General features: G+C 44.7%; 2 protein-coding genes and 1 long non-coding RNA gene across 3 annotated transcripts in view; 1 reads left to right on the top strand and 2 right to left on the bottom strand.

The window, feature by feature from the left end:
• Positions 1-6,473: 6,473 nt before the first annotated feature.
• On the top strand, positions 6,474-19,669 carry MEST (mesoderm specific transcript). Its single transcript, XM_055421275.2, has 12 exons — positions 6,474-6,720; positions 9,985-10,139; positions 11,938-12,017; positions 12,430-12,507; positions 12,627-12,763; positions 12,891-12,949; positions 14,082-14,122; positions 14,605-14,675; positions 14,925-15,026; positions 16,360-16,436; positions 17,222-17,285; positions 18,195-19,669. The coding sequence occupies exons 1-12, from the start codon at positions 6,695-6,697 to the stop codon at positions 18,310-18,312; spliced, it is 1,008 nt and encodes a 335-aa protein (XP_055277250.1). The 5' UTR covers positions 6,474-6,694; the 3' UTR covers positions 18,313-19,669.
• LOC148778390 (uncharacterized) lies at positions 12,293-19,213 on the bottom strand. The gene is made up of 3 exons (XR_016037058.1): positions 19,098-19,213; positions 15,039-15,177; positions 12,293-13,486 (listed from the first exon to the last, which is right to left on the bottom strand). It is a non-coding gene; the product is annotated as an uncharacterized LOC148778390 (long non-coding RNA).
• Positions 19,378-20,302, bottom strand: part of COPG2 (coat protein complex I subunit gamma 2) — a 167,039-nt gene continuing 166,114 nt past the window's right edge. Inside the window, exon 24 of the mRNA XM_055421272.2 lies at positions 19,378-19,972. Coding sequence (XP_055277247.2) covers positions 19,842-19,972 — 131 coding nt within the window. The 3' untranslated portion in view covers positions 19,378-19,841. The remainder of the gene's footprint in view (positions 19,973-20,302) is intronic.

Genomic DNA, 20,302 nt, shown 5'->3' on the forward strand with positions numbered 1-20,302 from the left:
CCAAGGCTGCTTGCCTTTTAGCCGGATTCCATCAGGCCACAGTATTGGAGGAGATTGGAGTGGCTAATGATGCCATTAACGGTGATAGAGAATACAGAAGGTAACACAGGTTCTGGGGAAGGGGGAGGAATCAGTCTATAGTGTGGGAAGGAGGAGATACAGAAAGGGTAAGGAATTTCACTTAGCCCTTGTGGATTATAAGACCTGAGTGGGCTTCTTCATTTACGTGAAGAGGAACAGAAGGCAGTCAAATATATGGATTTAGAGTTTGGGATCGGAGAACGCAATGGCCAACCCACTCCAGTACTCTCGCCTGGAAAATCCCATGGACGGAGGAGCCTGGTGGGCTGCCGTCTATGGGGTCGCACAGAGTCGGACACGACTGAGCGACTTCACTTTCACTTTTCCTTTCATGCACTGGAGAAGGAAATGGCAACCCACTCCAGTGTTCTCGCCTGGAGAATCCCAGGGATGGGGGAGCCTGGTGGGCTGCCGTCTATGGGGTCGCACACAACTGAAGCGACTTAGCAGCAGCAGCAGGATAACTATGAAGTTAGGGAAATAGTTGAGATATGGAAGGCTCACCAAAGATCTCGGCATAGTTAATAACTAATCAAAGTATCACTTCTTGGCCTTCAGTTTTATCACATAAAAGTACGCAAATTGGGCCCTGTAGAAGTTTATTCGTTTATTCAGCCTCTTCTTGTTCGAGGCACAGCCTGCCATTTCATACCCTTCTCAATAGGTGGCGCTGACGCCCGACAGGCAGCAGCACAGGTTGGGTCGGGGGCGATGGGCACGAGCTCGGAGGTGGCGACGCTCTAGCCCAGAGCCGGGCATTCGGTGGCTTGGCGGGGTCTTCCTTGGGACCCGGGTCAGACCGAGGAGCGCAGACCACGGGAGGCGCATGCGCAACCTGGTCCCGCAAACACGGAGCCTTGTAGCCCAGGTCTTAACTAAATCAGCCAGGAGACGGGCAGGTAAGAAATGTCCCTCCACCTTTATCCTCCCAGCCCCCCCGATGAGTGGGAATGGGCACACTCGGGGTAAGTGACTAGTGTGCGTGGACCACACCAACCCTGGGGCCAAGCTGTGAGTGATAGCGGCCCGGGAGGCCGTGAGGACCGGCTGAGGCGTGCCCGACGACGCTGGGGTTGGTGGGTGGCCGCACGAGGTGCGAGCGCCACTCGAGGGCCACGCGGGCGAGGTCCTCCTCAGTCGTCGTATCGTAGAACCTCAGGGTCGGACGAGAACACAAAAGTCCCCTAACCCTCGTCCGAGGCTCAGCCTGCTTGACCACCCCTCCAGGCAATCGGGTCTCGAGTTCCCGGGAAGCTGCGTCTTCCGGCTGCGGGACATCCTGGGTGGTTGGGAAGGCCCAGCCACAGGGGCCTGGGCGAATGTCGGGGGTGGGGGGATACGGGGGCGCACCCGCGCGGCGCCCGGTGGGTGGTATTCGCTGGGAGTTGGAGCAGCCGAGTGCGGGGGTGTGCAGGTTCGTGACAAAGCGCCGCGGTAGTAGCGGGGGTGGGGGCACTGCAGGGCCTGGTGGAGGAGGACAGCTGAAGGTGTGAGGTGTTGATAGCAATCGAGGAAAAGCAAAACACCTGCTTCTGGTTTGACTCATCCAGGCTGGAGAAATAATCTAATGTGGAATATAGTTAAAAAAAAAAGTGAGTTCTGTGCTGTAGCCCTTTCTTCCCCAGACAGCTAGAAAATGGCTTGTCTGACTGAAAAAAAAGAAAAAAAACAAAACCCAAAACTGTTTTCCTTAGAGGACTGGGATGAGCATCAGATGACATAATATACATGAAAGTGTAAAGAACTATAAAAATGCAAGATAGGACTCATATCAAATTCTTAAACTCATTTATCTGTGTGTGCAAGATGTATTCCAGGTGCGGAACAGCAAAACAGGACTGAATGTGGGATTATGGGAGGTGTCCAGTAATGCACAGGGTGTGTAAAGATGCTTTAGGGGTGCCCAGTAGTACTGTGGAGAAGGCAATGGCAAGCCACTCCAGTACTCTTGCCTAGAAAATCCCTGGGATCGCTATGAGTCGGACATGACTGAGCAACTTCACTTTCACTTTCACACATTGGAGAAGGAAATGGCAACCCACTCCAGTGTTCTTGCCTGGAGAATCCCAGGGACGGGGGAGCCTGGTAGGCTTCCGTCTATGGGGTCACACAGGGTCGGACACGACTGAAGTGACTTAGCAGCAGCAGCAGCAGTAGTACTGTAATCTGTCTCTTAGGTTTATCTTATCTGGTTAATGGGTTATTCAGCTCCCTTGCTTCTCCCCAAAAATGAGCCTGAAGAGGAAGGGAAGACACCAGTGGCTTTTTGGATATATGGGTTAAATTCAATTGAGAGGGAGGCTGACATGACTGTATGGATAATTTCTTCAATTTGTCTTGCCCCCAGCTTGAAGCATCATGTACAAAGCGCTCTGGGCTGAGGGACACCCAGGAAAGATCTTGTTGTGGATCTGACCCTTCAGGGAGGGGTGGTCACCCTGGCCAAGTTCCAGCACCTCTCTGAGCCTTAGTTTCTATCAGATGGGACAAGACCTTAAAGGTCATTCATGCATTCATCCAGAACTTGCATACCTGCCACAGGACTGCCCAGCCCTTAGAGACGGCGAACTTGTCACGTCTCCACATGGCTGAGATACCCAGTCTCTCTAGACAACCCTGACTATTGGAAAATTCTTTATGTTGAATCGACATCTGTTTCTCTACAATTTGCACTCATTGGAGCCATAAAGAATAAAACGTCTAAACATCTAATGCTGCTTCCACAAATATTTGAGCACTGCTAACACATTTCCTTCTTCCACTCACTCCACAAGGCTTCTTTTCTTCCAACTAAATATGCCTGATTATTTTAAACAGGGAGGCAGTGTGGGGTAGTGGAAAGAACGCCAGCTTTGGAGCCAGAACGCATCTGTGTTCAGTTCACAGTCCTTCACATACTACAGTGCTCTGAGCTGCTGTATCTTTCTCTGAAAAATGTGGATGAAAATACTCATCTAGCGAGTTATTATGAGAATTAGGGATAAACTGAGTAAGGATTCATGCTATAGTAGGAGTTTAAAATATGACAGCTGTTACACCTTCAGTGACATAATTTGCAATGCATTTTAGTCAGTCTTCTCTGAACAAATTTTTGTTTATGTGTCTCTTAATAATATCTGGTTTGTAGAACAAAATAAAACACTTTCCGTGAGGTCTAACTAGCAAATAGAGCAGGATTAGCTTATTCTGGGTGCTTCTCTAATTACAGTCTACAGTTTGCTATGGTTTTTTTGGAGACATATCACAAACTCACTGTTAACTAAAATCACGAGTCTCTTTATGTGCTGCAGTTCAACCAGGTTTCCCCCATCTTGAACTTCTTTAGTTTATTTGAATCGATATTTATGGTTCTTGAAAGTGGCAGTCCCAGTTCTGTCCTGTTGTCTCTATAAATATCCTTGTGTTTGTCATTGTAATGACAAACTGGGGTCTCAAGCTGGGGTTCAAAAAATATGATTATTGAACCCACAGTGCCAGCCCTTCTGATCTCACACCGCTGTTGCACATCAGCAGGCTAATAAATGTCAAACTTTCTATCCTCCTCTTTGCACAAATCTGAGGTCTTACTATGTGAGACTGTCTGAGAATTGGAATGTGACAAGAATGTATGATAAACTATGGGTTGAGGGAATGCTGCTATCTGTGATCTCGGTCAAGTGTGGTATTTGTGTCTAAGAACTGAAAGAGTGCACTGAGAGCCAGCCAGAGGCAGGCTTTGGATTTATGTACGGTTACATGTTTTCTCAGGCGCTTAAAATGTTTTATACTCTGGGCCAGATTCTCCCCTGGTGGAGGAAGCTTCTCTCTTTAAGTCCAGCACAGTTTGAAAACTCCTTAACTGTTTGGCTCCTGGGGCATTCTCTAGCATTTTCTTCTGGCTTTAGCCAAGCTGATCTCTCCTGGTATCTGCATTTTTCAGACTCCTTGCCTGTGCGCTGGGAGGTTCTTCCAAACCGGAATGCTTCCTTCGCCTAAACGAGTTAGGGATTTGAAGTCCTTCGCAACTACTTCTCCAAGGAAGGTTTTCCTAGCCCTGTGTCCGGGAGGGTTTGTGGAGAGCATCAGAATTTCACGTGTCTTTAAGCACTTCCCTTGGTCCCCACCCCAGCGGTCTCCCCTCCTGTCTCACTTGTTACATGTGGGTGGACATGTTCCTTGGCTTTCAGAATAAAGTTCCTTTGTGAGCACGCAGTCCATTAAATACAAAATTACCTTCATCTTGGATGCTGGTGCTTCTGGTGTGGTGAGAATAAAAGTAGGGAATTGTTTGTAGGACTCATAGGTTCCATTGACAATAACTATGAGAAACTATAATGCCAAGTTTGTTTTATATTGTTCTCTTAGTTAAAATAGGAAAGTCTTTATTTTGTTGAAAGGACTGATTTAAATTTTGCTCAGTAATTAATTCCGTCCTTTAAAGGTGGCGGTTCGTTAAAATAGGTAATCCTCCGCTTGTTAAGGGGAGTAATTGAAATTTCATTAAGTAACCAATTAGGGCCGTAAAGGGTTTAAATCCAGCATTGGCTCCTCATATTCTTTAGGACAAATTGTAAATTCCTTAGGATGAAATACTCCTTCTAGCCTAATTTTTTGCCTCTCAGCGCCGTAGCCCAAAGGGTTTGCAATTTTCCCCAAAGGTCATGCGGTCCTGCACCTCCGGTGCTTCTCGAATGCGGTCCCCTCTGGTTAGAATGCCCTTTGTCTCTGGTAAATGTCTATTCATCATTCGAAACAACCCTTTCCCCCCTCCCCTTAATTACTTCCTCCCCTGTGCGCCCTCAAATTCTTGCACTTATTCATGCAGTATTTATTAGGGGCCTGCTTTGTGGCCAGTGCCTTGGCGGGCTCTTGGGGATACAAAAGGTGAATGATACTTGGGCTCGGCCTTTGAGGGGCTTGTGTGTTGAGGGGAGGGGACCAACCTGTCACAAAACGTTGCCAGGAAATTAAAGGGAAATTTTAAGCCGTTATCACTTCTTGGGTCTCATCCCTACCAGATGGTCAGCATCTCGCTTTAGGTGGGGGGGGGGGGTGCCCGGGGCCATTTCTCCTTGGCCTTTGAACCGCTAGCTCTCAGCGTTCTGGAGGTGCTCAATTAGCACTGTTTCAGGAACCGCTGAGGCGACCTCAGTAGAGGTGTGCCCTGGACCGCGCCGCACATATTCTCGAATGCCGTTTTTTGGTGACAACGTTCACAGACATGGGTTTCTGCTGTGTCCGACTGGCGCCCCTCAGCTCCCTGGCACCCTCTGAGGCCCGGCGGTCTCGGCTGGCCGGGCCTCTCAAGCCCGGGATGTCGGGCCTCTGGCTCGCCTGCGCTCTGGGCAGCGGAGCGGCCGCGGTGGGCGCGAGTGGAAGGGAGGCCTGCAGCGCCCCCGCTGGAGGGAGCCGGCACTGCAGCCCGCACGTTGGTCAGGGTTTCCATTTACAGCCAGAAAACCGAACACAGACACTCTTGATTCTCTACACTTTTCTCTTCAAAGGTGCTTGATAAATGCCTTTTAAAGGATTGTGGATGAAGGGGGAAAAATCCATTTCTCTTTTCTGTACCATTGGGGCCCTCACATTGTGATTCAGTCTTACACAAATAAGGGGCGCTTTAGTCTCATCTCCTGTGCCTGTCACCCCTCCTGGCTCGGGTCGGGCCGGCGCTGGGAGTGGGTGACGCGGGAGGGCTGCGGCAGGGCTCGGGCGTGCGGACCACGTCGCGCTGCCGCAGAGGACAAGCCCGCTGCCGTGGCCGCGCGGGAAAGAGAGCCTGGGTTTTCCGCAAGTTTTGCCGCCCCCCGCCCCTTTTTTTCTTTTGCTTCGGAGCAGCCGTGCCATGAATCCACCGATTAGCTCAGAGGTAGGCCCAGCTCGGCTTAGATCCCCGCAGTTAGGGACCTGGGAGGTGCTGGGAGCTCTCGGACCGCTGCTTTGCCGCGGGCGCTTGTACCGTTAGGTTCACTTGTCCCCCCTGCCTCCGCGACGATCGCCAGGCAAAAGCAGCAGCCCACAGCCCTGGGTCTCACTGCATCCGAGGTCGATCGGCCACCTTTGGGGCTGGGGGGGCTTATGGGTGGTCTGGGGGAGGTGTTGGGGGGTCTCAGGAATTTGTGGTCTCTACCTGCATTGTTAATTCGCCGGAGGGTTTTTGTTTGTAGAACCTGTGGTTCAGGGTAGGGGGCCGTGAGGGAGCAGTGGGGTGCTGGTGGGGTCAACACCCCTGAAAGTGACCCCCCCAGGAGCTGCTCTAGGAGGGGCGCCCCTCCTAGTGCTAGCAGCAGGGCTGCGGGGAGGGGAGGTGGCTTCAGCGGGAGGGGCACTGCGGCGTGGTGGGCGGGCCAGGGGCGGGGCGCGGGTGGGCTCTAAAAGTCGGTGCCCACTCGCTTGGCGCTGCCGCGGCCACGAGCACCTCCCGGTGCATCCCGGCGGGTGGCGCCTCCTCTGCGGCAACCGCGCCTTCGCGCATTGCCGCAGCGCCCACCCCGGTGGCCGCCTGCTGCGGCCGTGCCGCCCTCCAGGGCCGTGGGCTGCGCCCCGCTGCCGGCCAGCCCTGCACGGCTGCGGGCGCTGCGGCGCGCCCTTTGCTCTGGACCGGCGTGCAGGCGGCATGGGCTAAGACACCACCATGGTGCGCCGAGATCGTCTCCGCAGGTTGGTGCGTGGCGGGCGCCGGGGGTGGGGTGGCGGTGGCTCTGTCCCCAAATGGGTTGCGGGCTAACGGGTAAGACGTTGCGGGTCAGAGCTGGGGCTACCGGATCGCGACTCCTGCAGTGGAGGGGAAAATCTCGGGAGATCAGGGGGCATGCGTTCTTGTCCTCTGAGCCCGCTCTACCTGCTTGGAAGGAGATGTCTCGCCCGTATTTCGTAGAACGTTCAGAAGAACACTGGAGCTTCCTGAATTAGGATTTCTAGACCCTGGTATTGCTCTGATGCGATTTAGAATTTCTAGACCCCGGGCGTCGCCCTGTGCGATTTAGGGTTTCTAGAACCTGGTATGCCTCAGGATTAAGATTTTTTAGACCCTGGTATTACTCTGATGTAATTTAGAATTTTTCAACCTCAGTATCACCCTGACATGATTGAGAATTTTTAGACCCCGGCATCGCCATGGTGCGATTGAAGATATTTAGATCCTAGCGTCACCCCTGCACACTTGACGATTTTTAGAACCCAGTACCTGCTTGGTGTGTGATTGAGTGTTTCTAGACCTGGGTTTCACATTGATGCGACTTAAGATTTTTAGACCCTGGCATCGCCTTGGCGCGATTCAGGGTTTCTAGACCTGGGTTTTGCCTTGGCGTGAATTAGGATTTTAACACCCGATATCACCCTGACACGATTTAGGGTTTCTAGACCCCTGCATCGTCTTGGCGCGATTTAGAATTTCAAGACCCCGGTGTTGCCCTGATTTAGGGTTTGAAGACCCTGCGGTTGCTGTGGCGTGAGTTACCGCATAGGTGTGACTAGAACTGGCAGTGTGTTATCACCAAGGTGTAAGTATTTTTTAGATTTAAGTAACAGGAAGCCAAGTGAGAATGATGTGACCAAACTGTCATAATATTACACATGAATTATTTGCACAGGTTTACAAAGTAGTGGGCTTCCCAAATGGCGCAGTGGTAAAGAATCCTCCATTTGATGCAGGAGACGCAAGCGACGCAGGTTCCATCCTTGGGTTGGGAAGATCCCCTGGAGGAGGAAAGATCCCCACTCCAGTATTCTTGCTTGAAAAATTCCGTGAACCGAGGAGACTGGTGGGCTAGTCTATGGGGTCGCAAGGGTCGGACACGACTAAGCAACTTAGCACACACACACATGCACAAAGTAGTTCAGTCTCACCGCGATGCTGTCAAGTGGGCAGGTTTGGCAGTATTAAATATGTGTATTTTTCCTATGTACAGATAAATAAAGGCTCGTAAATGTTCGTTAATTTCTGGAAGGTTTGTTACTGGCATTTGCTGAATTTATATTCTTAATTCTTGGCTCATCAAATAATGGAGATTTTAGTCAAAAAATGTTTAATTCATTTTACCTACTGACTGCCTGATTGCTTTCATACTAACAATCCTAAAATATTATTAGGGGCATTTTTACTAAATTAATTAAATTTATGGCTTCGTGAGGGGTTGCCTCTTTGCTTTCTTAGAGTAAAACAGAAGGAAGAGGTGGCGGATGGTGGTGTCCAGAAACAGTATCTGTTCATTCCTGGGGCTACCACCGCCGCCCCCCCCACTCCAACCCCAGGAATGGAGGGGGGAGCCGCCTCCTGCTCCTCTCCTCTAGTATCCCCTCCCTGACTCTCTGCTGAGTCACTGCAGATACAGGGCTGCTGGAACCTGTAAATGAATGAGAAGTATGGGGAGATCAGAAAGGCTGAAATGCGCAGGTGAAAATATATGAGTTGCAGTCCAGGACAGGTGGCACGGAGCAATGATAACCTAAACCTAGTAATACTGTTGTCACCTCACCTTTTAAGGAGATAATGGGATGCAGCCTACTTGTTACGGGGTGAATATTGTGATATAATGATCATGTTCAGGGCACTTTTCCTAATCATTTCTTAATCTTTCTACCTTAAAAGATAGAACCAAGTCATTGACTAGACATATACTTCAGAGGGGAAAAAAAAAAAGACTGCCTTGGTATGCCTTAAAATAGGAAAAGGAGCTGAGATTCTCTGTGGACGTAAAACCACAAGTTATTTAAAAAAAAAAAACAACTCTAAAATAAATATTAGTTTGTTAGGGATTGTGACCAGGTAATATGGTAGAAGGGTGTGTGTCCAGACAAAGCCATTTCCACCAGGGCTTTCACAATTAATTCTGCTTATTTATAGTTCTGTGTTCTTGGTAATTCTTAGTTTTAGGAGGTATTTTCATTCTGGCTATTTTAAAGAGAACATCCATACTATTGATAATTCTTTCCTTGGTGACCGTCAGGAATCGTAAGCTAGAAACCGAGGGAACTGTTTCTAATTCCTGTTTAGCACTTGTCATTGTGGATAAACTGACCTGGACCTTCAAAGTCCTGGGCATGAAAAAGTTGGGTGTGTAAATCACTGCCTTCCTCCCCAAAACAAAATCAGTTCTCAGATTCTCTGCCTCCTTTTGGGTGTGGGGGGGGATGGGGAGTAAGGGGCATACTAGTAAATTAAATAAATAGGGGTGCTTCCTTAAGAGTCTGCTAAGAAAAGCAGAAATAAAATCTGCTGCTCCACTGCCTCAAGAGATTAGATATTCAGGGTCATGACAAAGCTGCTTATGTTGGAATGTACAAAGCACCTATCTTCTTACTTTCACACTCTTTACCCCTAGCAGTTTCTCAGCACAAATCTATATAGTAGTATCAAGCTGGGCTTCTCTGGAGTCAGAGGGTTGATAAATATTAGAAAATCAAGGGCAGCTCTCTGCTTAAGGACATGTGATGTCACTACGTATTTTTTTTAATGAGTTAAAAAATATATATATGTAAAACATTTTACTGGTGGGGGGGCCAGTGGGTAGGTGGTAGAACTTTTACAGTAAATATGAGGGATTTCCCCCATCCCCCAAGGAATGCCTTGATAAAAGCCAATGTAGTTACTTAAGTAGCTTGTCTTCCTTTTACTTTATATAAAAACCTCTACAGCACAAGGGGAGGGGCTGCAGAGTTAAAGTGGGGAGAAGCTGAGGGGAAAGGTTACATATGAAAATAATCTATTTTTCCCTTAAAATTAGAATGACGACCAAATATGGCAATGGCCGTAGGAGGCAGAGTGCACTTTTCTTGGTAAATTTTCTGCCATGGTTGACATGGAAGACAAGGTAGTCACCACATGGCGCAGAAATTCCCCACCCTACTTTACCAGTTTGGGGCTTGCAGAGTTGTGCACAGTGTCACCTGACTGCTTACACCAGGTTTCTGATTTTCCTACAGGATGCGGGAGTGGTGGGTCCAGGTGGGGCTGTTGGCGGTGCCCCTGCTTGCGGCCTATCTGCATATCCCGCCCCCACAGCTTTCCCCTGCTCTTCACTCATGGAAGTCGTCAGGCAAATTTTTCACCTACAAGGGACTGCGCATCTTCTACCAAGGTAAGAACAGGGCTCTTTGGAACACTGCCTGTAAAAGGTCCCACGGGTCCCACCGAGATAGTTCCTTTACGTCCACTGGTCTCTGTCGCCCCTCCACGATGGAGGCAAAAACCCTTTTTTTTCTGTGCAGTGTTCATTTGCAGGAATGGACTAAGTTCTCTCATTACCTTGACAGCAGGGAAGCTCACAGAAAACTGCTGGGAGGGAGAGAGGGTGGTGGAATTGAGATTCCACTGTCTGCAGACTGACTTGTTCATTTACTTTGTGGTCTGATTTGTATTGATACACAGAACTGGCTTTCTCTTGTGAGCGCCCCTAGTGTCAGGTAATATAAACAGCATTCATAGACACAGCTACCAATGGTTCTGTTCCTCCCCCATCCCGAAGTTTATTTTTCTATAAAGATTATTTCTTATATGCATAACTGAATGTGATTTAAATATTGTACCTTCGTATAAATTAACTTGCTAATAATTATTGTCATGGCTGCTACTTATTAACTGCTAATTACCTTATGCTAGACATTGAATTATGTTTTCAACCTTCATTATTTCATTTAATCTTTTCAACAGTACTTGGAGGTAGGTGCTGTTATTCTCATTTTATAGGTAGAGAAAATGAGAAATGAGATCGGAAAAGATTACTTTTGGGCGGGGGTCAAGAGCAATAACGAAAAATGTTTGTCATAAACCGTTTTTCATTATTGCTCCTGACCTCCTCTCATTTGCTGTATTCAATAAAAAGTAAGTATATAATTTTCTTTATGTTGGTCACTTACAGTTTTTCAGTGCTTTAAAACGTTGAGGGGAAATCTTCATGTATGTGTTAATTTTTTCCTTATTTTTTTTTCAAGCAGTGCTACTTGTAAATGAAATGATTTATTTGTACGCATTCTCAAGAATAAGACTTCTAGGCTAAAGTATATAAAATTTTTAATTGCTTCTAACAAATTATTTTTATAAACCTTATCAAATTTTCTTGCCAGTGAGGTATATGAATCTATCAGTTTTAATCTAATACTATTAGCGAGGCTACTTACTCTTTAAATGTTTGGCTCATATAAAAGATGTTTATACATTAAAAATGTTCATGATTATGTTGATTAACCTTTTTTATAGTTGTTAGAATTTTGCAGTAGTCGAGCGTTATGCTTTTAATATTCAACTGAGTCTCCAATGCGGGAAATAAAAGTGTTGGGCAAACAGCATAAACTGAGCTCACCGAGTTAAGGAAGAGTTACTATATTTTAGGGAATTTTAGAGAGGCTGTTCGTTCCTAATAGGTACACAGAACTTGCAGTTTGTAAATTGTGAGTGTACTTTTAATAACTGTGAAACTTTACTGTGGAAAGGAATTTACGTAACAATAATACAGAATAAAGGGAGAAATAGGGAAATATTTTAAAAACCTCGGTGAAAGTAAGCAGTCTGCCATCAAGTATTTTCATATAAAGTGAGCTATTTACATTTTAAAAAATTGAAGTATAGTTGATTTACAATTAGTTTCAGTGTAGAACATTAGTGATTCAGTATTTTTATAGACTATGCTCCACTTAAAGTTTTTATAAAATATTGGCTGTATTTACAATTTTTAAATATATTCGATAAAAGAAAATAGATATCAAATGCCTGTTCTTACCTAAAGCAATAAGCTTGCATTTTAAAAAGAAATCTATTATTTTAATGTCATTAATTTGGTCAGGGTTTCTTGACCTTTATACCAGATTACTTAGATTATTTTTACATCTTCGAAGTTATTTTCTTACAGAGTTGGCCTAACTGCTGTCTCTCCTTCCCAGACTCTGTGGGTGTGGTTGGAAGTCCGGAGATAGTCGTGCTTTTACATGGCTTTCCAACATCCAGCTATGATTGGTACAAGGTAATAAAATCAGACTTCTAGGTCCTACTATGCCTTTAAAATCCGAAATCAAGGATTTTCTTGCAACAGCAGAAGGCTTTTACATACCTGAATTGCTTAATAAAACAGGATTAAATGTAGAACAGTTTCTCATTTACTGTAAGGGAGTAAAAAAAAAAGTCTTTGGTAATCTGGGAGAGATCATTGCCAAGTTAAAAAATGCTCTAGTTCCTCCCTCAATGGAGATTAATTATTAGGAATAAAACACTTTCTGAGAGGATCATTTGTGGGCCTGTGGTGGTTTCATGAGACTTTCCCTTTATCAAAGGCTGTTTGTTAAGCTGAGATAGGGATGAAACTCCTTTGTTCCTGTAGGTTGGAGACGAGAAGGAGCAGGATTAGAAGGACCAAACCATCCCTTTCTCTCTTGTAGATTTGGGAAGGTCTGACCCTCAGGTTTCATCGAGTGATTGCCCTTGATTTCCTAGGCTTTGGCTTCAGTGACAAACCGGTAAGCGGCATCTAGATGAGCGTTGAGGGGTGGGAGTAGGTGAGGATGGAGGGATCGGCCTGGCAGACAGACCTGCACCCTTGACTTCATCCTGTGTGTCTGGGCTCTCCTTTCCCTAGAGGCCGCATCACTACTCCATATTCGAGCAGGCCAGCATCGTGGAGGCGCTTCTGCGGCATCTGGGGCTCCAGAGCCGCAGGGTCAACCTGCTGTCTCACGACTATGGGGACACCGTGGCTCAGGAGCTGCTCTACAGGTCAGTGCGGCCGTGCCTTTCCTCCGGGCCTCACTCATTTAAAATGGCAGAAGTACACTCTTCTTTTCCCGCTTGGGAGTTCGTCTTCACTGGCTCATTCAGCTGTGTGTTTCCCTCCCCTCTCTAGATTCAAGCAGAATCGATCTGGTCGGCTTACAATCAAGAGTCTGTGTCTGTCAAATGGAGGTAATTGCATGGAGGAGGGTGGGAAGCGAGGTGTAGCCTAGAACAGCCATGTTTAGAAATGGCTGCTGCTGCTAAGTCACTTCAGTCGTTAGAAATGGCAGTGACGTCTAAATGGTTGTCTGATGGTACTGCAAACAGACCCACAGAAAAGAGTGGATCTTTACCTCTCCTGTGCCATGACCATTTTTGCAGTCTGAAGAGATTTACTGACCCTTTCTCAGAATAATGTTTTTGAATATAGAAAATAAGATTACAAAGGAAACTGATTATCTTGATATAAGTTAATAAAAAGGTGTGTTACCGTAAGATAGGGTATAGTAAGATTTTTAAATGTGTTTAATGCATATTCAAGCAAGATCTCATGGTGGGTCTGGTAACAGCTGGGATTAGAAGCAGTGGGGAGTGCAGATGATGCTTCACCATCTCTACAACAACTGCAGTGGGTTCTGCAGACAGTGGAGATGCAGCCACACGTGCTTCTAACACTGTCATGGTTTGTGTTGGAAACTCTCAATTCACAGCAGTGCCAAGTTTCAGCTGGAAGTTAGAGAACCCTTAATTAGACCTTTTGGAGATGTTTCTTGTTCTTTGACTGCCATTGAACCTGGCTTGTAAATCCATGAATATATCCAAGTGTCCCCCAGATACGTTAGACTACCTTAAGGGCAGAGGGGGAGAGTAATCTGTCTTTCTATCAGTCATGCTCATGGCTTTCTCCCATGGACTCTGGAAAAAAAAAAACTGAAATGGAAAAACTAGGTTTAAGGACCTACACTTCCTGAAAAATCTCTGGTTTCCTTTGCAGCCCGAAACAGTAACCACACTATGCATTCCAAGGAATGGGTGGAATTGCTAAGGGGAGCAAGTCTAGTCATCGCCAGTGTGGATGACTGAGGCATATTTTTCCTTTTCTCTTCAGTGGGGAATGTAATCCCAGTGGGATAGAATCTGACCTGGTAAACACAATTCCCTGGAGAGTTAATAAATGACAGTATTAAGGTTTTATTTGTAATTCTGTTTTTGGCAGTAAAAGCCACTAAGGTGACTAATAGGGTGACTAGCCTCTGATGATGAGTCTGTGTTTGGCCTAAAATTGTTGGTAAATGACTAACTTAAATCTCCTCTTCTACAGGTATATTTCCTGAGACTCACCGTCCTCTCCTTCTACAAAAGGTTGGTTATTCCATCGACCAGCTCTTTCATAGTTTTTCAAATTTATACTGACCTAAGTAATGCTATTCCTTTATAACAGCCCATACCTGCTGCCACAGGCTGTAGTTAAAAAATCTATTTCTTCCTGAACTTACATGTTAATTTTTTCCTTAATAAAGGAAAAGAAAAGCAGTAGAAGTAGCCCTAGATAAACAAAGCCTTATTTCTGAAAATGAGATCAATAACTCTTCTAAAGACTTAGGACATTAGCATGATGTTTGAACAAATTGGGACCCTAAAGTCGAATATATCAGTGTAGAATGTAATCTTAAAGGAAATTAGAAGTAGGTTTGTCATCTATGAGAAAAGAATGTGGGTAAGCAAATCAAGAAGCTGAAAGCCAGTGGATTTAGTTAAAGTCCTTTTTTAATTCCTAGTATAAAATGTTTTACCCTGGCTAGTTGTCTTCTTTGGAATCCTGATTTTTACTTTTATACCTACAGCTTCTTAAAGATGGAGGCATGCTGTCACCCATCCTCACACGGTTGATGAACTTCTTCGTATTCTCTCGAGGGTAAGTTATTGTTAAAGATGGACTTACTTTAGCCCGGGAACAGTGTAGTGAAAAGCTGCAGCATTAAAGCTCTGGGCCAGATCTTAGGGCTTGATACTTTAAAGGTGTTGACCACTTGCCAGGCAGGTAGTAGGAAGAATTCATAAAAACCAGTCAAGGCTTGGACATACGTCACCTGAAGTGCCAATCACACTTGATGTACTGAGCTCTTCTCACACTTAACCCTTCTGCTTTTTTGGACTTATTCAGTCTCACCCCCGTCTTTGGGCCATACACCCGACCTTCTGAGAGTGAGCTGTGGGACATGTGGGCAGGGATACGCAACAATGACGGGAACTTGGTTATTGACAGGTAAGAAATAACCTTTCTTTTGGTTTCCAGAGACACTTTTTTGGGGAAGTAGGGAAAAGATGTAGGATTGTGTTCTGTTCTTTGCTTTCATAACTTCAAGAAGAGTGCTTATGACGTATGAGGCAAACCAAGAAGTCCTATTCTGTACTTTCTAAGAAGAAAGAAATTGAGAATAGTTAACACTGAGCCTAAGCCATTTGGCACAAAAAGTTTGGATAAACAGCTGCACATTCCAGTGCTAATTCAGTTTGTAACTGGCCAATTGACTGGTAAATTGTCTTTGGACCTTTTATCAACAGTAAGTGCTTCAAAATGTATAATCATAATTCTGAAAGGTGCCTAATTCCTCTCTCAAAGTACAGATTTCTTACTTTTTTGTATCCTTTCTATAGCAACAGGGACTGAGAAGGGAGGATTCTCTGTCTTGTACAAAGAATTCCCATCCTTTGGTTCAAACGAGAATGTAGCCACTTTCACAGAGGGATCTTGAGATAGGATATCCGGAACTGCTTGAGTTATGGCCTCTTTGCCAGCTGGGTCAGTGTAGCTTCCAGTATTTTAACTGGTGGCTCTGCTGGGAATTGTGAGGTTGAAGGAGTCATTCCTCCTCCTCACCTCAAACTCACCTGGGATCCTTGAAGATTCATTTTAATATAAAAAAAGTTGGAAAACAATGCCCTCTTTTAAAATGCCCTTGTATTTTTAAGAAAGTAAATATTTCTCTACAAGGTGATATTTTAAGTTGACAAAATCAACTGCAAGGCACAGTTATTAGAGCACATAAGTTTGAGTTCTGACATCTTACACAGTAGGGAAAGGGCTCCTCCTCCATCTTATCTGTGGATAATGCAGGAGATGAAGCTCTGTGCTCATGAACTTTTACACTGAGAATTTTAGAAGTAGATGTCAATTTACAGATTACGTAGTTGAGTCCTCTTAAAGATGAGAAAACTGAGGTGAAAGGTTACTAACTAACAACTTTTGAGTCAGAGAGCTAGTTAGTGGTGGAGACAAAATCAGAACGTTAGACTCAGACTTTAGTCACTTTTAATCCAAAGTAATTTCCAGTCTTCCTAGATCTCAGTCTCTGCTTCATAAACACAGAGAACCATTAATTCTAACATTCATAGTAGGCATGATCACTGCCATAGCTATGTAGTAGTGAACTCTAGAGGTTAAGAGAAATGAGTAAGTGGGCCATTCTCAGGAATGGCAAAGTGCTTCTGGATTAAGAAAACATAGATTGTATTCCTTGTGGTTCCTGTCAGGCCTTTGCATCCATATAACAATAGTAGTTTCTTGTTTTACTCTTGCTGACTTGTCTGTCCTACAGTCTCTTGCAGTACATCAATCAGAGGAAGAAGTTTAGAAGACGCTGGGTGGGAGCCCTTGCCTCTGTATCTATTCCCAGTGAGTATTTCTGTGTTATTTCCTGGCAGGAAAACTGAGGGACCATGGGCTTAAGTAATTGCCAAACCTAGCAAATCAAGATACAAGATACCCAGCTAAATTTGAAAATAAATTTCAGATAAACAACAGATATGTATTTAGGATAAGTATATGTGTATATTTGAGACATACTAAAAAAATTCATTATTATTTGAAGTTCAGATATAACCAGCCACCCTTATTGAATCTGGCTACCAGTGACATGTGTTTTAGAGAAGTATATAAAACACTGAGTTCCTATCGCAGAAGGCGTCGGTGTTTGCCAGGAGTGCGGTTAGACCACTTTCTGTGCTGAATTGCTGGGACGACAGACTGTTTAGATTACTAATCAAGAGGCTTATAGGTGGTTTCTGCTCATTTGTCTTTTCATTCCTATGGATTTAAAAACAGCGCATGGTGTCACATAGAATAATTAATGCTCAAGATATCATTGGTTGATTTCAAATGTCAAGGGTCAATTATATGTGAACAGAGACTTAAAAGAATGATAGCCTCCTGGGTTTATAAAATGGAAATGTTGGAAGTGGGGCTTATTCCTTTTGGTCCAGGGCAAAGAAGAGATGGGTGTTTATAGGTGAAAAGGTCCCAAATGGCCTAATTTTTAGGCTTATTCTCATATGTTCCTTGTAAACTACTTATTGAAAGAAGCTAGGTTTTCTATTAAAAAATTATTTAAAGAAAAAAATTTTGAGGGGTAATTTTATGGTGTGAGAGCTGTTAGTAATTCATCCTCTCCCCTCTCCTAGTTCATTTTATCTATGGGCCACTGGATCCGGTGAACCCCTACCCCGAGTTTTTGGAGCTGTACAGGTGAGTCTCCCTCAGGGGTCTTTGTTTTCCTGATAGTGGTGAACAGGATTGCCTGTTGAGGGCTATTGCTGTAGCCTGTCTCTGACCTCACTGGCTATATTATTCATCTAGGACACACGTAATAGAGGATGAACTGGGGAAATCTTAAGTCTCACATAACATAAAGATCAAAAAATCAGTTGTACATTCTCTTGGTTTATACAGTCTGTTTTCACTATCATGGTTATCAGTCTACATGTATCACTCTCCATGTTCCAAGGTGTACAGGTAAGAAAAAGCTATTGTGTGAACCAAGGAATGGAAGTGGAAGCATTTAATGTTTGCTTTGCTTGTAAAGCAAACTCACTGGCCTCAGCTGAGGAGACTCTGCAGGAAGAATGAGCTGTGGAAAAGTGCCTTCTCAGGTGGTTCTTCTCTCTAGGTACTTAGTCGGAAGGTGTCAGAATATGAGTGCTTGATTGACAATGTTGCATAAAAATGTTCCATACCTTCACATGGCCTAGTAGAAACAACCCAATAGTAAACAGCTTGCATTTAATTTTAAACAGACTACCCTCTCATCTCCTCAGGGTAAGCAAGGTCTTTTGTCTTTACTTGGACAGTGAGTTGCTGAGCGGCCACTTCCCTAAGGAGCTGGAAGTCATCCTGCTCTGACCTGTGTTGCATATGTGTGTACTTTCACATTGTGGTCTGTTGGAATATTTAAAAACTAGTCTGTATACATTATAGATGGAATTGGCACGTTTATCTGCCTAAAGATGCAACTCCGAAGTAGAAGGTGCATACGCGCGTTGTTGGTTCTTTCCAGTGTGGTGTGTCCGCAGGGGCACTGAAGGGGCTGCCCACTGGCTGACACCCCTCCCCTCCCTCCAGCCTCAAGCTCACCTCCATGCTGTTCTCTTCCACTAGGAAAACGCTGCCGCGGTCCACAGTGTCGATTCTGGATGACCACATTAGCCACTATCCACAGCTAGAGGATCCCATGGGCTTCTTGAATGCATATATGGGCTTCATCAACTCCTTCTGAGCTGGAAAGAGTAGCTCCCCTGTATTACCTCCCCTATTCCCTTACCTGTTGTGTAATCCACTTAGGAAGAAATGCCCAAAAGAGGTCCTGGCCACCAGACACTATTCTCTCACTAAAGTCCACCTGACTCACACTGGTGAACAGCACATAGTAAAAAGCCAGCAGAAGCTGTAAGGTGACCTGATGGTCCACCTCCCATTCCTTTGACATCTGATCAAGTGTATGGACTTGCCTTTGTCTTTGTGTTACATAGGAAATTATGATGGGCACTACCACTCACTGATGCAGAAAGAGAGATATTCTTTTGCATAAAAGTCTTTGAAACACTTCTGTGGACTTTTCTGAAGTATTTGGAAATGCTGATTTCTGGCCCGGTTTGGAATTATCTAAAGGTGCTGCCTTCACCTTGCCTGAATGGCTTTGAGTTCTCTAAGTGACACAGCTTCAAGTGAGAGTGAGTTTCCCTTGTCATAACTTTGGATTTAGTTTCATTAGCTGCTTCTAGTTGTAGACATTTTGTTAGACTTTGGTTTAAATAATGCAGTATTCTAAGTATACTTCAAGACTATGATTTCCCTACACTTATTATATATATAAAGATACTAAACCAGCAGACACTCTAGCAGACCTTAAACATTTCATTTGAGTAAGCTGAACTAAATCCAAGCTACAAGATTTCCTAAAATCACAGGACATTAAAGACAGTAGTCTCTGTGCCAGAGATTTACTGTTATTTTGCTGTTAGAACTGATCCATCCAGCAAATAACAGTCAAACTCTTCATACCTCAGTGTGTAGAAGCATGTCCCTCCTGAGCTAGTGGAGAGGAGGGGAGCGCTGTACAGTCCAAGTCACTGGGCTGAATGTATACTGACTGCTTAACTTCTCGTTGGTTGTCCCAGAGAGGGTTCCTCGTGTAGCTCAGCAGTTCCTGTACTTTACAGACAGGAAAGTTCCAGAAACTTAAAGAACAAATCTGAAAGGCTTATGAGCAAATGGTGCTGAATACTTTTTTTTTAAGCCGCAGTTTCATTGTCTTAGTAGTTAAAGCAGGAGTATTAAGTGGTGATTTATATATTTTTTTATTAGCAACTTCAAGTATAACAACTGGAATAAGTGTTTATTTTCTATTAATAAAAATGAATTTTGACAAAAGTGGACTCTGGCTCCCCCTCCCCCACCACCCCTCTGGGATAAAAGCTTTCCAACATTGTCAGGAGCTTTCAGATACACATTAAAGAATTCAGTGAAGTTAAGCAGCTGGGGTATAGGATAGTATTTGATTTTCAAGCTCACCAAAAGCTGTACTATCATACCAAAGCTGACCAAGTGTGTTTAAAAAGGAGCAACAACAGAAAGACATGCACAGGGACAGGCGTTAGCTTGATCTGCTGGCTCAGGGCCAAATATTTAATTTGCTTTTATGAAGTCTTTAATTTTTAAAAGTATGATTCTGGGAAATTCATGCCAATAGCCTGAAAGCCCACCGACAGTGAAGGGTACATCAATTTCAACTCGCCCAGTAAAACCTTATCCAACAGAAGCCAAGATAACATCTACAGGTGTTCCCTCTTTGCTTCTGACAGTCACCTGCATGGTCACCCCATCTGCTAAGGCCAGCCTGGACCTCACCAATAAATCATAGCCACCTCTGTATATACCTGAGAGGAAAAGAAGTGAGGAAACCATGTTAAGAACTCAAAACAAGCTCTGAATAATGAAACTTCTCATGCTCTGCCTGCATTTCCTTTCTATTATTTTAGTTTAGCTTTTCTAGAGATTTGTGCCTATGGTGGGAACTGAATCCTACATACAAATTCTAAATACTCTTTTATATTCCCATAATACCAGGTACACAGAAGGTATTCAATAATACTGATATGGAGTACTTAAGGTGGGGGCATTGGTAGCTATAGGAGAGATTTAAGAGCTTTGGGCCAAATATACATCTTAAGAGAACAACCTAAGAATAGCATGCAAATTAAACAGCT

This window comes from Moschus berezovskii, chromosome 3, assembly GCF_049115385.1.
Source record: "Moschus berezovskii isolate FMDL1 chromosome 3, NW_MosBer_1.0, whole genome shotgun sequence".
NCBI classification, from domain to species: Eukaryota; Metazoa; Chordata; class Mammalia; order Artiodactyla; family Moschidae; genus Moschus; species Moschus berezovskii.

Bases quoted from the DNA above. Each gene is read 5' to 3' on its own strand.
- MEST (XM_055421275.2), top strand. From the start codon at position 6,695: ATGGTGCGCCGAGATCGTCTCCGCAG. The intron at 10,140-11,937 runs GTAAGAACAGGG...TCTCCTTCCCAG, and splicing joins ACTGCGCATCTTCTACCAAG to ACTCTGTGGGTGTGGTTGGA. The intron at 12,508-12,626 runs GTAAGCGGCATC...TCCTTTCCCTAG, and splicing joins TTGGCTTCAGTGACAAACCG to AGGCCGCATCACTACTCCAT.